This window comes from Thunnus albacares, chromosome 2, assembly GCF_914725855.1.
Source record: "Thunnus albacares chromosome 2, fThuAlb1.1, whole genome shotgun sequence".
Classification (NCBI taxonomy): Eukaryota; Metazoa; Chordata; class Actinopteri; order Scombriformes; family Scombridae; genus Thunnus; species Thunnus albacares.
Window position 1 is genome coordinate 33,225,137 of NC_058107.1, and position 12,909 is coordinate 33,238,045.

The 12,909-nt window shown below is 39.0% G+C and overlaps 1 protein-coding gene across 1 annotated transcript in view; it reads left to right on the plus strand.

The window, feature by feature from the left end:
- adamts3 (ADAM metallopeptidase with thrombospondin type 1 motif, 3) overlaps nt 1-12,909 on the plus strand; it is a 152,515-nt gene that overhangs the window by 72,144 nt on the left and 67,462 nt on the right. Inside the window, exons 6-7 of the mRNA XM_044331503.1 lie at nt 6,695-6,778; nt 10,754-10,910. Of these exons, the coding sequence (XP_044187438.1) occupies nt 6,695-6,778; nt 10,754-10,910 (241 nt within the window). The remainder of the gene's footprint in view (nt 1-6,694; nt 6,779-10,753; nt 10,911-12,909) is intronic.

Genomic DNA, 12,909 nt, shown 5'->3' on the forward strand with positions numbered 1-12,909 from the left:
ATGCTGATAGCTGTGATTGACAACAGTGTTCGCTTCCAGCCTGCCGTGTCTGTTTATCTGGACCTCTCTCCGCCTCTGTCTCGCTCTATATGGCTTTATTCTTATCTCTCTCGCCCTCTCTGTCTCTCTCAGATATGCTCAGATCTGCTCTTAGATTTACTCTTTTACTCCCTGGTCTTGTCTTCTCCTCTTCTTCTTGTCTTGTCTCCTCTTTTTTTTCCTCTACTATTATCTTTTCCCCCTATTCTCTTCTCTTCTTTACTTACTTCTCCTTTTCTTCTTTCTCCTCACCTCACCTCACCTCTCCTCTTTTCCCTGTTTCATTTCATATCATCTGTCATCTCCTTTTGGCTTCTGTTTTGTCCTCTTTTCAGTCTTCTTCCCTTCTATCTCTCCTATCATTTTTTCCTTTTCTTCCTATCCTATCTACTTTTCTTCCTTTCTCTCCTCTCTTCTTCTCTTTTTTCATCTCTTGTTCATCTTTTCCTCCCCTCTCTTCTCATCTCCTCTCCTTACCTCTCTTTTCTTCTCTTCTTCTCTCCTTCCCTTACCTCTCCTCATCTCTTCTCTTCTCTTCTCTCTTTACATCTCTTCCTTCCTTGTTTCCTCTCCTCTCCTTACTTCTTTCTTTCTCTTCCCATCTTCACTCCTTACTTCTTCTCTCTTCTCGTCTTCTCTTCCCTCCTCTCCTCTACTTACATCTCCTCTCCACTCCTATCTTTCTTCTCTTTTCCTCTCTCCTCTTCTCTCCTCCCATCCTTTCTCCCCTCTCTTCTTCTTTTTTTCATCTCTTGTTCATCTTTTCCTCCCCTCTCCTCTCATCTCCTCTCCTTACCTCTCTTTTCTTCTCTTCTTCTCTCCTCCCATTACCTCTCCTCATCTCTTCTCTTCTCTCCTCTCTTTACATCTCTTCCTTCCTTGTTTCCTCTCCTCTCCTTACTTCTCTTTCTTTCTCTTCTCATCTTCACTCCTTACTTCTTCTCTCTTCTCCTCTTCCCTCCTCTCTTCTCCTTACATCTCCTCTCCACTCCTATCTTTCTTCTCTTTTCCTCTCTCCTCTTCTCCTCCCTTCTTCTTTCTCTTTTATCCTCTGCTCACCTCTCATCTCCTCTTTATGTTGTTCTCTTCATGTTTTTCTTCGTCCTCTCCTCCTCTTCTACCTTCTTTCTTCTCCTCTTATTCTTATTCTTCCCATCTTCCTCCTTCTCTTTGATTTATCGTGTTCATCAAGGCACAGAGCCTCCACTTCCCTGTTCTCACCATCCTCCAGAGAATTATATCTGATGGGAAAATGTAATGAGCTTGTATGCATGTATGTATTGTATGAGCTCTGCGTTCACAAGTGTGTGTTTGCATCTTCAGCAGTGACATCAACAACAATTAAGTGTTCAGGGACACGCACACAACCCTACACACACACACCGCATGAATCTATTTACTACCGCTCCAACTTTACATTTGGTCTCCAATCTGCTACAGTAAATGAGAGAAGAATTAGATCCTTCCTTTTATTGTCACATCCATCCTCAATGAGACTCCATTAGCAAGCATAGCTCAGGCTTTCCTACTTATCTCCACTGGAAGACTGAGTCAGATAACTGATTTTTTTGGGATAGTTTGTCTCCTTATAATCAGCACCCATCACATTTTTTGTATATCTGTCTGCAATCTAATTTAGTCAAATGTGTGCTTCATTCAGTTCTGTGATGTTCACATATTATGCAAAATTAGTGGTATGAGATGAGACACTTAGATGTTAGAAAATACGTCTCTATAATCTTACTTTTTGCTACATTTTAAGGAGTGGTCTTGTCAGTTTTCGGGAGGGTGGGTGAAATGATGTGACATGATGTTTAGAGGCACCTTTTCTATTTTTGGATCTTTTTTTTTCCACAAAAGGCTTGAGTAAAGATTGTGGATGCTGCTGCTGCTGGTTGATCTGTTTCAGATTGTTGGTGCAGATGTAAAAAGTCACACTTGGGAATTACAGCGTCCCTGGTAGCATCAGTTTTCCCTCTCAGGCTGTCAAAGATCAATAACAGCTTCATATTAACCTCACATCTCTCATCAAAAGTGCCGGGGTGCAAGCTATTACACATTGCATCAGTTGCCATAAAGGGGCTCCAATGAAATGTTAGTGCAATCACCTATCCCCAGAAATTACACATCTAACCAGGATTAGAGTGTCAACAGACCAGATATTAGAGGCAGAATTGAGTCTAAAGCTATTTGTCAAGATTTGAATAATTTTTTTCTGCTAAACTAAAGAAGAAAATGTTACAGAGCCTCAAATTTTGTACAAATCTGAGTTTAGTTCAGTGAAATGATGAGTTTTACATAAAGTATTGCATGACTTTTAAGGACCTCTGTTGGTGACATTTGGGCACTACAACAACATTTACAGTGAAATCTACCCTGAATTATCATTTTATTAGGTACACCTGTTACCTAATAACAGCTATCTAACAAATATTAGCTTTGTGAAGGTTCTAATGTCCAGTTTTTGTTGATAATATATAAGAGAAGTGTCTGTATTTCATACTGGACTTCATTAACTTCATTATACTGATTATTCTACCGTTATGCAGTTCAGTACAACACCCCACCAAAGCTTCAACTATTGCCACAGAACTGAATTACTCCCACTCTGACACTGAGTCACTATAAACGAAACATTAGATCACAAAGGTATAATATGCTGTAGGGTGTAGATCAGGGACTCACCTAGAAGTGATATTTATCTCAGAAGGTAAATAAAGCACTGAGCTTGTGGTCATCACAAGATCTGGACATGAAACAGGCTTTAAAGTATGTTTGAAGATGGCGATGGATTCTGCAGTTCTGATCTCTTTTTTTTTTTTTTTTTTTTTACATTTTTTGTACCAAAGTCTCTGAAGCATCCCTGATCCTGAAATATGTAATACTCTTATCATAAATTATTTATATTTATGCAGTTTCACTCATATTAAGCGCTGAACGCTTGGGAAATGTTATCTTAGCATGACACCTGTGTTCAGCTATAGGCTGTAAATTAAAATTGGCAAATATATCCATCTATATTGACTAGTTAATCACATGAAAACTGTAGCATAAAACTGAAATCACATCATCAATCAAATGAATATCAGCACAAATGAAGTGCTTGTAAGAAAAGGGTAGTTGAGTAATTTTATTTTTTCAAATACATGAAATGTCTTTAGCCAAATATCTTCAGTTTGTTTTAGGCGATGAAAGTAAAAAGATAATGCCATGAATAGCTTTTTTTAAATTCACACAAAGTTCAATAAACAGAAAAAATCTAAATCAAATCAATATTTGATGTGAGCAGCTTTGCAGCTTTAAAACAGCAGCAGTTCTCTTCTCGGTACATCTGCACACAGTTTTTCAGGTACTTGACAGGTTGGTTGTTCCTGCATCTTAGAGGAGTTGCCACAGTTCTTCTGTGGATTTAGGCGTCTCAGTTGTTTCTGTCTCTTTATGTAATCCCTGACTGATGTTGAAATCAGGGCTCTGTGGGGGCCAAACCATCTGTTACAGGACTCCATGTTCTTCCTGTCGCTGAAGTTCTTTATGAATGTGGCTGTATGTTTAGGGTCATTCTCATACTGCAGAATAAATCTGATCAGACACCTCCCTCATTGTATTGCATTATGGATGCAAATCTAAACATCTAAGCTGCCTAAAACTTTAGCTAATACTGTATATATTACATTGTTAACTGATCACTCATTTTCTCTGATTTGTTTCTCACCTTCATACGCTGTCTTTCATCCTTTTAAATCTCCCAAAGCTGGTGCAGTTTTTCAGCTGTTATTTTGATAAGTTCTTCTTAGGGTTTAACCTTCAGTCTCACTGCACCTCTGTAACTTCTGGAATGGAGGTCTATTAATTGATGCACATTTAGGGACACATCAGGAGTGACAGCTTTCACACAGTATGATTGACAATCTCTCTGAGCCTCTCTCTGTTTCTCTGTACGCGACTTGTCGTTGCTGTGTGTGTCTCTTATGTGCCTCGTGGGCAAAGATTCAAGCAAGAGAAACCTTGATGCTTAGCTGTGATGAAATACTGGAATTATAAATTTAGTTTTCATCGTTACTTGCCATATGATACACCAACGATGACTCTGTGTTGGGGGAAATCTTGCCTGCATGTGCAATTGCGTTGATGTTCTATTAATGTGTTATAATCCACTCACACTGTATGGATAAGAAAATGAATGCATCAATTCAGACAGACGCAGAAAATTGTTTTCTAGATTCAATATAAAAGTTCCAACATGAAGGTAATATGTGAGAAGACTACGGACATGTTGTTCTTGAACAGATTACACACACAAGAAAGTAAGTTTTAAGATAGACGTCTCACCTGGGGAAGCAATCAAGTTAGTGGTATTGATCGGAAACCTCATCAATCCCCAACTTCCCTCCTTAAGAGATGTATTGCGGCCTTTTTGAGCTACAGGCCGGCGGATGTGAGCTGGATAAATAAAACGTGACACTGAACACATACAGTGAGAAGAATCAGTGCTACTGTAAACATATGGATGAAGCTGTTAAGAAGTCAGAGTGACTTCTAGTACATCGTTCTGACCAACCCTTGAAAGCGAGCGACTCGGTGTGTGGGAGAAAGATAACATATGGTGCAATTTTAACTTGCCCTGAAGGAGAGTCTCATGGTGGAGTGGAGCTGTTCTGCTAGTGGATGGGAGCTCAAGATCTGCAGCATTTATCTGTTGTCTTTTCAAAAGGTCACATTCAGCCAGATTGTTGCTTCACGCAGTCAGAAGCAGTGAGTAATAGAACCCGCTAGACCTCGAGTAACACGGCATATTTTAGAGTTTGTCGCCCTGCTCCTCCAGCGCCGAAAACAAAAAGTCGATAAGGTGAAAGCGGCGCTCCGAGGACAATTTTACATTTGAATATATGCTGTTGAAATATATTTCTTTCCTCCTCTACCATGTGTGGAGAACACTGACATATTGTGCAATGAGGCAGATGAGCTCAGTGAGAAATCACTGGCCCAAAGAAAATGAGACCCACTGTGACACTGTCTGTCGCTTCAGTCCAAATGATCCTGGTTACTAATGAGGTCTTCTCATATACAGTGTCAGGAATCTGGACCAGGTTTTGATTTTTTCACTGATTCAATTGGCAATTACGGTACGGTCAGTCAGTTAGTGGCAAAACAACAGTGCTAAAGACGGGGTGATACTTAGCTTTTTTAAGGTCAGCTGTCAATCAAATGGATGTTGTCCTTGTTTCCAGTTGTCATAAGACACATGCAGTCATTAAATCTCAACAATATGTTTAGTATAATATATAATATAATATTATTTTTAATTTAATATGAAACAAATTGAAAAATGTCTGACCATACACAGAATAAAATATGAAGATAATATCCAAATGTCCAAAAAATGATTCCCTCTAATAATAAACTGAATCATTGTAATAACTCCATTCACAGACATGTATACAGTACAAAAGCAGAATTTCAAACTCAAAGTTCACTTACTGCCTTTTTAACTGAGCTTTAAACCACAACTCACAGTCTATATTAGTGGATTTGGCTCAGTTGTTGTCATGGGGATGGCAGTTGAAAGCTCCAGAAAAAGCTAGTAAGTGAAACTTGGGTGAGGATTTCTTTGTCAAACGACTGTTTCCAAGGAATCAACTTTAATCCTCAATATCAAACTTAGAGCTGCATGTTTCCACTTGGAGGCAGCTGAACAAGCTATAAACACAGCTCTGACGTACTGTGTTATCATCTTCCAAAGTTGCTAACAATTGCAAACAATCGCATATTTAGACACTCAGCAGACACGGAGCAACATTAGCATTCATTTTGAGTCGTGTGTCTGGCCACTTGACAAATATTTATTCTCCTTTTTAACTCTGTTTTTGGCTCTGTCAACACCTGAGGGAAACATCTGGTTCTTTTAGTTGTTAAATGCAACACTATGTTCATCAGCTGTATTCGGTAACTTTCAGATGTTTGGTGCTGGACAAGAGAGAGCACATACAGGGTTTCATGCTGAACAACAAAAACATAAAACAACTGTCTGCTAGTGCTGGAAACAAGGTTGATGATTGAGAAGTTGCAGATTGCAAAACAAAAGCAATACATTTAAAGATCCTAAAAGGCTCCTAATAGAGCTGAAGGGAACTGCAGAGTTGGGTGATAATTGTCTGGATGGTTTGTCACAATTAGTGACCTCTTTCCCACACAATCATTTCATCCCTTGTCATAAAATATTTGTAAGTGTAGCCTTAACTTTAACTAATTGTTTTTGGTTAAATTTATCTCTTGCACACAATATTATCTAATCTAATCTAATATGCATACGTAATCTGCAATGTCCTTGCAAGACATTGCAATCTGTTCCTTGCAATGTCTTGCAAGGAACAAGAACATGATGACAGGAAGCTCCTCCTCGCTGTATTCACCGGCTCTCAGAATGCCACCGAATAGTGGTTGCACAAGTCCGTGATTACAAACATTCATGGAGTGATTTGGAAAGTATGGCTTGTTTCTCTTGCTCTCTTTCTCTGATGAGTGGAAAATAGAAGTCCAGAATTAACAAGGTAGGGGGGTGTAACGTGTTTGTGACTCAGATGCTTTAGAAGAAATGCTATTTGTGTGAGATGTTGAGAGTTCTCTGACTGATAACGTCTTTTCTTCTGCTTCTCAGGTGAATGAGATTTACCATGATGAGTCGCTGGGTGTCCACATCAACGTGGTCCTGGTGAGGATGATCATGCTGGGGTATGCCAAGGTGAGTTTCACAATCAGTTGTGACATGCTTAAAAATTTACAGAATATCATAGTGATTAAAACAGGAGAGCCTTTGCCCTCCCCCACAGTGCAAGATGATGGGTGTGTGGGAGACTTGGAGAGTAGCTGAGAGACAGAAAATGCTCCTCAACACTGAATACTGAGTTTTATCACATCATAAAGAAACTCAATACCAAAACAAACCTCATAATAGATAATAATAGACCATTTTCAATTCATCTAGAAATGATTGAATCCAGCAAATGTAAAAAAAAAAAAAAAAAGAAAACAAAAGAAAATGAAAAATGGCCACCACACTTTGAATGTTTTAAATTTAAAATGAGTTATTGTCCCCTTAGTCACTAACATTGCTACACTGTTACTAACTGTCAGTTGGTTTGTTGTGTATTGTGACTGACTAGCACCATGTTTCTGGCTGGCTAGCATGTTAATGGTTAGCTCGCTAGCTGCAGCAATTTGCCAAATAGCCCTCCGAGTAGTCAGTAGATGACCAAGCCTCGAACCAGAACATAGTGGTTATTTCCAGAAAACACTCATATGAATTTCATTGATGTGATTGCGCCTTAATGGAAAAAGCCTGGAAGAAACTTTTTTTTAACATTAGTGTAGTAGAAAGTACAATACAATTAACCTAGCAAACACAAAGGGTATGACCAGGATGGAAGTAACACTCTTCAAATAAACGTCATTTCAAAAGAACATTACTGTAAAAATAACACATTTAATTTGGTGTATAACAAACATAAATTCTCTTTTTTTATTCATTGTCACTGTGACAGATATAGTGCAGAGCGCTATATCTGTAAATGCCTCGTGGGACCAGTTTAGACAGAAGAGACACTGCACCCACACTTCCCCAGGCAAGGATGAGCTGAACGTCTCCGCACATACAAGACATTCCTCATCCTTGTCCTGGGAAACTGTGCAGTGGTTTAATCAGAGTAGAGCCTGCTGTAACACAAACTGTGTGACCGCATTAGCGGCGGGATGAAATAAACAGCTGTTACAATTGTCCCGACAAGGACTCCTGACAATTAATCTTGACTTGCTTCTATACTTAAAAAATCTGACATGGCAAACTTCAGGATGTGTTAAAGTACTGAATAATCTGTCAAATGATCATGACTATGACAGATGAAACACAGAACATCACTTTTCATTCAAAAAAATTACAGCTTGAGTGAATTTACTTACTGTGGTCAAAAACAGCTTTTTGGATAAAACTCTGTGGTAGTATGATGTATCCACAGGATTTTTAGAGGTTCTGGTAAGTGTTGTGTGCTGTATGTGCTGATGCAGTTAAACATATCAAACTTGTATGGGCTCGGAGAAAATCACCTTGTTACTTTCATCCTGTATTACTTTCATACCAGATTCCCTTACAATTCGTCCACAAGAATGGAAGAAAAGAAGAGTAAAATGCACAGCATCAGTAGCCCAATAGTTAACTTTACCTAGAATCAACATTAGCCTTAGACAGCTAGCATAACGGCTAATTTAACCTTTCAAATTATGGTCACAAAATAGCTAATAAATAGCTAATAAATGGAGTAAAAAGAGATAATGATTCAACAAAGGACTTTATTTAGAGGGTGAATTAAAGATTGGTCACAGATCTGACAAAATGTTGGATGTAACAACGTCTTTTGCTGAGAATCCACATAGCGAGTGAGATATAAGCGGCGTGTAAGCACGCTCTATCTGTTCAATCCACACCGACTCCGACTGTGTTCGGACGTTTCTGTCCACAGAACTAACCGTCTGTCAGTAGCAGCTCCTGGCGAGCTGAGAGGACAAACTGCCTTCACCAGGTTGACTGACAGCAGAAAATTACTGAACCAAAATAGTTTACATGTTGGCTCGGAATTGACAGTGTTTGTATTTATTGATTCATTGATTTTGTTTTTCCCCGCTCACCATGGTGGGTGAGGGGAATCTGCCTGTACAGGCAAGCTCGCAGGCAGACTGGGAGCCTTCATCAATCAATATAGAACCTGTTAATAAATTCAAAACACATATATACAGCGGTCATATGAGCAGCTGTCCGTGCAGATTACATGTCACTAAACGAACAGAGGAGAAAAAAATCGACTCCGAGTGTAAATCTCACAGATTCAGTGTGGATTGATGCATTTGATAAAATGGCAGCGTATCCGGTCCATGAGATGCACAAGCGTCGGCCGTCAAAAACGCTTCCAAAAACACTTTCTATGTGGATTGGCTGTTATGGAAGTATGCAAGTAGTGGTTGCTATTAGCAACAGATTATTTAACTGTAACTATAACTTCTGGTGACAGAATAAAAGGTGACGCCGTCAAGTTGCTTGTTTTGCTTGACCAACAGTCCAAAACCAAAAGACATCTAAATGACAATGATACATTTATGAATTTAACTGAAGAGAAAATCCCCTTAATTCAATTTTTTTAGTGACTAGTGAGATGACTTTTCCTGGACTGAATGTATCAGGTTTTTAATTTTTTTTTTTTACTTTTTCAAAAAGTTGTACACCATCAGGGTACAAACTATGCCCCAGCAAAACCTTATTAGAATGCAAATGCTAATAAGGATTTATTTAATTATAAAGCATAGTGAAGAACACACACACACACATAGACAGGTCCAAAGAATGCTATCCTATTAATAATAGGATGGCTAATTAACTGTTGAATGATTAATCCTTCAATCATTTCAGCACCAATTAAGCAATATCACTTCAGGAGACTTTTCTTTATGTGCTGGAAATTGATGAAAAGAAGACACGGTTCAGTAACTATAAATTATATAAAGTTTATTCTCAATGGTTACCATCATTTCATACAGCTTTTCTATTTAATGTGCAGAATATTTTTCTCCTCTGCAGTGATGAGCCCAGATAACAGGGGCATTGGCTGGACACTAGCAGCACGTATCACCCTAAACATCAGCCAAAATGTTCAAAGAGCTCTAGCAAAGCAATGTCATGAATAAAACAGAACATTTAGGGGCAACATGCTGGAGATGTCACTGTAGCTGGGCAGCAGAAATCCTCCCGTGTCCCTTCACTACAATGAACATCTGTGCACAGCAATTTGTGGTGTTTGTTGTGGAGAAACAAAAGGCTCTGACCCAGAGGCGAAGCATCAACCCATCATTACTGGCTGTAACAGCACGCATGAGAGAAAAGAAAGTCACAAACATTACTGCCTTGGTCAGATGAATATAAAAATAAAAAAAAAATCACCCTGAAGTGTACCAACAGAACAAACTGAACCAAGACCAGCAGTCTACAGAGCAGTTTTTAATGCTTTTTTAAAATATAGAATGCAATGCAAACTCACAGTCTCATATCTGCTATTAATAATCTGCTCTCCATATGCACAATCACAATCATAGAAATTACAAACACAGAGAACTCAGTCCAAACGTGTCATAACTTTGTTAGCAGCGTTGCTTTTTGTTCTCGTACTGTTATCTTAATAAGAAATGTGTGTTTAATTACTGCAGAGAAGTACTTATGTCAACCTCATGGAGCATGCTAGTGACACATGGCCATTAATAACGGAGTAGGGATGCTAAATAGGGAAGAAAATATATGCAGATTACAGGGGTCAGCAACTCTCGCTCTCTTTCACACATGCCGTAAAAACGCATGCATGCACATTCACACTTGCACACAGACAATATGGAAAATAATCCGTGGGCTGCGGCAACAATTCATGATGTATGTTCGTCTGGAATTTTTCTTTTTACATTGTTAGGAGGAAATTCAGTTTGCTATCTGTTTATTATCATCCCAGAGGCCCCATGTTTAACTGTGTCTACTCATACCCGCTAGGATTAACAATCCGTGCAATATTAGGTTCCTGACAGAATACTAACATGTTCATTTACACAATCAAGGTTCAGTGGTAAACATTTCTCTCTCTCTCTCTCTCTCTCTCTCTCTCTCTCCCTCTGTTTCTCTCCTGCCTGTCAGTCCATCAGCCTCATTGAAAGGGGCAACCCATCACGGAGCCTGGAGAATGTGTGCCGCTGGGCATTTGTGCAGCAGAAAGGCGACCCTGATCATGCTGAACACCACGACCACGCAATTTTCCTCACTCGCCAAGGCTTTGGCCCCACAGGGATGCAGGGTAAGGCCCCCCGAGGACACGCCGGCATGGTTCAACTGTGAATGTTGCCTGCAGCATTTTGACCTGCCCTGTGTGGTTAATCTGAATACAGTTACAGGAGGCTCTCGATCCTAATACACATCAGTCAAAGCATCTTGTCTTGCAAAAATGTCCAACTTTTTAATTAGGACTGACTCTGTGGTTTATTTTTGGCATTAACGGACATAAGAGGCTCAGATTGCCCTCGATTCATTTTGAGGGATGGCGTATCTTGTCTTGATGTTAAAGCCATCAAGCTATTATGCAAATTTCATTTTGCATGTTAAATGTGCAGTGAAGAAGAGGAAAGTTTCAAAGACATACGTAGCACTCATTTTCAAATCTGGTTCAGATTCTGTCTGATTTAAATGCAGCTATAACAATTTATTTTGTGCCCCAGTTGCTGTGGATGAAAGCACAGGGTGTGTGTCTGATCCAGAAAAACAACAAGCATATAAAAAGAATCCTGAACAATCAAAAAGTCCCTTTGTCGCCAATATCAAACGTAAATAGCATGAACAGTCCTCCCAAGGTAACACCTCCAAACCCCTGTGCACTTCATATTTGGCATCTTTCCTTAATTTCTATTCTTGTTGTAGAGGCCCTGGAAAAACTGGAAACCCAAGGCAATATACACTGTCTGTAAGATATTGACTGTTAGCCCCCGCTTCTTATTTTCTCCACAGCAGCCACACTGAAAGAATGAGAGGAAACTATCCAAAGTCAGTGCTATTGAAGGCATATTGAACTCTCTTTTAGCCTTTTTTATTTGCCCCTTTGATCAGCAGCTGCATTTACTTTTCACTTGGAGGCTAACATTGTGTGATTCAGCTTTGGCTAATCCGCTAATTCCTTCCTTTTTGAGACAAAAGGGTAGGAATTGATAAAGTGCAGTATACAGGCATGTACCAGACATGTTTTACATTACCTGAAAAGACTGAGGCATTTGCAAACTTCATTGATGCAGTGGCATTTTGGCAGATTTATTGGGGTACATTCACAACAGTCATGTTTGAAGCTACTACTTTGTTTGGCCAGGTAAAAGCTCTGTCAATAATCATAACAATAATGTGTCTGTTTCTCTGGTCTGCAGTGCTTTTTACTCAAAATGACAACATAATCTGAGACATTCACAACCCTAAACAACACTAAAACACAAAATATCATGAGTAGAAGACGAACTTATATTTAAACTGAGCATCAAGGGGAAGTAAATCACTGCAGATAGTTTAGCTGAAGTTACAGGAATTGGAATCAGATTTGTTTTAACTCAACAAACAAAAGCAGCTAGTTTCACAGTGGTAAAGTGGTGCAATCAGCCAATAAACCTCCCAGTGCTGTTTTTACTCCAATTATAATGGTTACCACTGTTGTTGGTTACCTCTGCATAGCGGGAGGTGTTCTGATGCAATTATGCAATATTCCTCTGACAGTGTTCAACCAAATCTTTTTTCCTATATTTGGAGGAACTCAGGATAGGACACAAAGAGTTAGAAATATAAACTGCAATAACCAAGAGGTCTGGCATAATATTAGAAAATTCACTGTGGAGTAGTTTTGATATGTATAAATTCAATACTGAATGACAGAGAAACTCATGAGTTAATAAAAGATGCTATATAATTTCACTTGCTTCATTAAGCATTAAGCAAATCTTAAGCTGGGGTCGTCAAAATAGCAGCTACCACAGTATCTAAACTTGTAAGATGGCCGGTTATTAAAACTTGGTCTAATAAACAAGCTACTTGTGAGTCCACAGCACTTTATTTACAAAGTGGGGGTCAGTTTTAATTTGGTAGTGTGGACACAAAATATTTGAAAATCCAACAAATGTAACTTTCTACATCCCTTCAGCTTGTTCAGGCATAAAGTGGAAATAGTATCAACATAGTGCACACGGTCAGCATGATGCAGCTGTGGCAAATGACCAGTGACCTGATATAAAGTGCATTATGTTGTACCTGATATGTGAGATACCTTT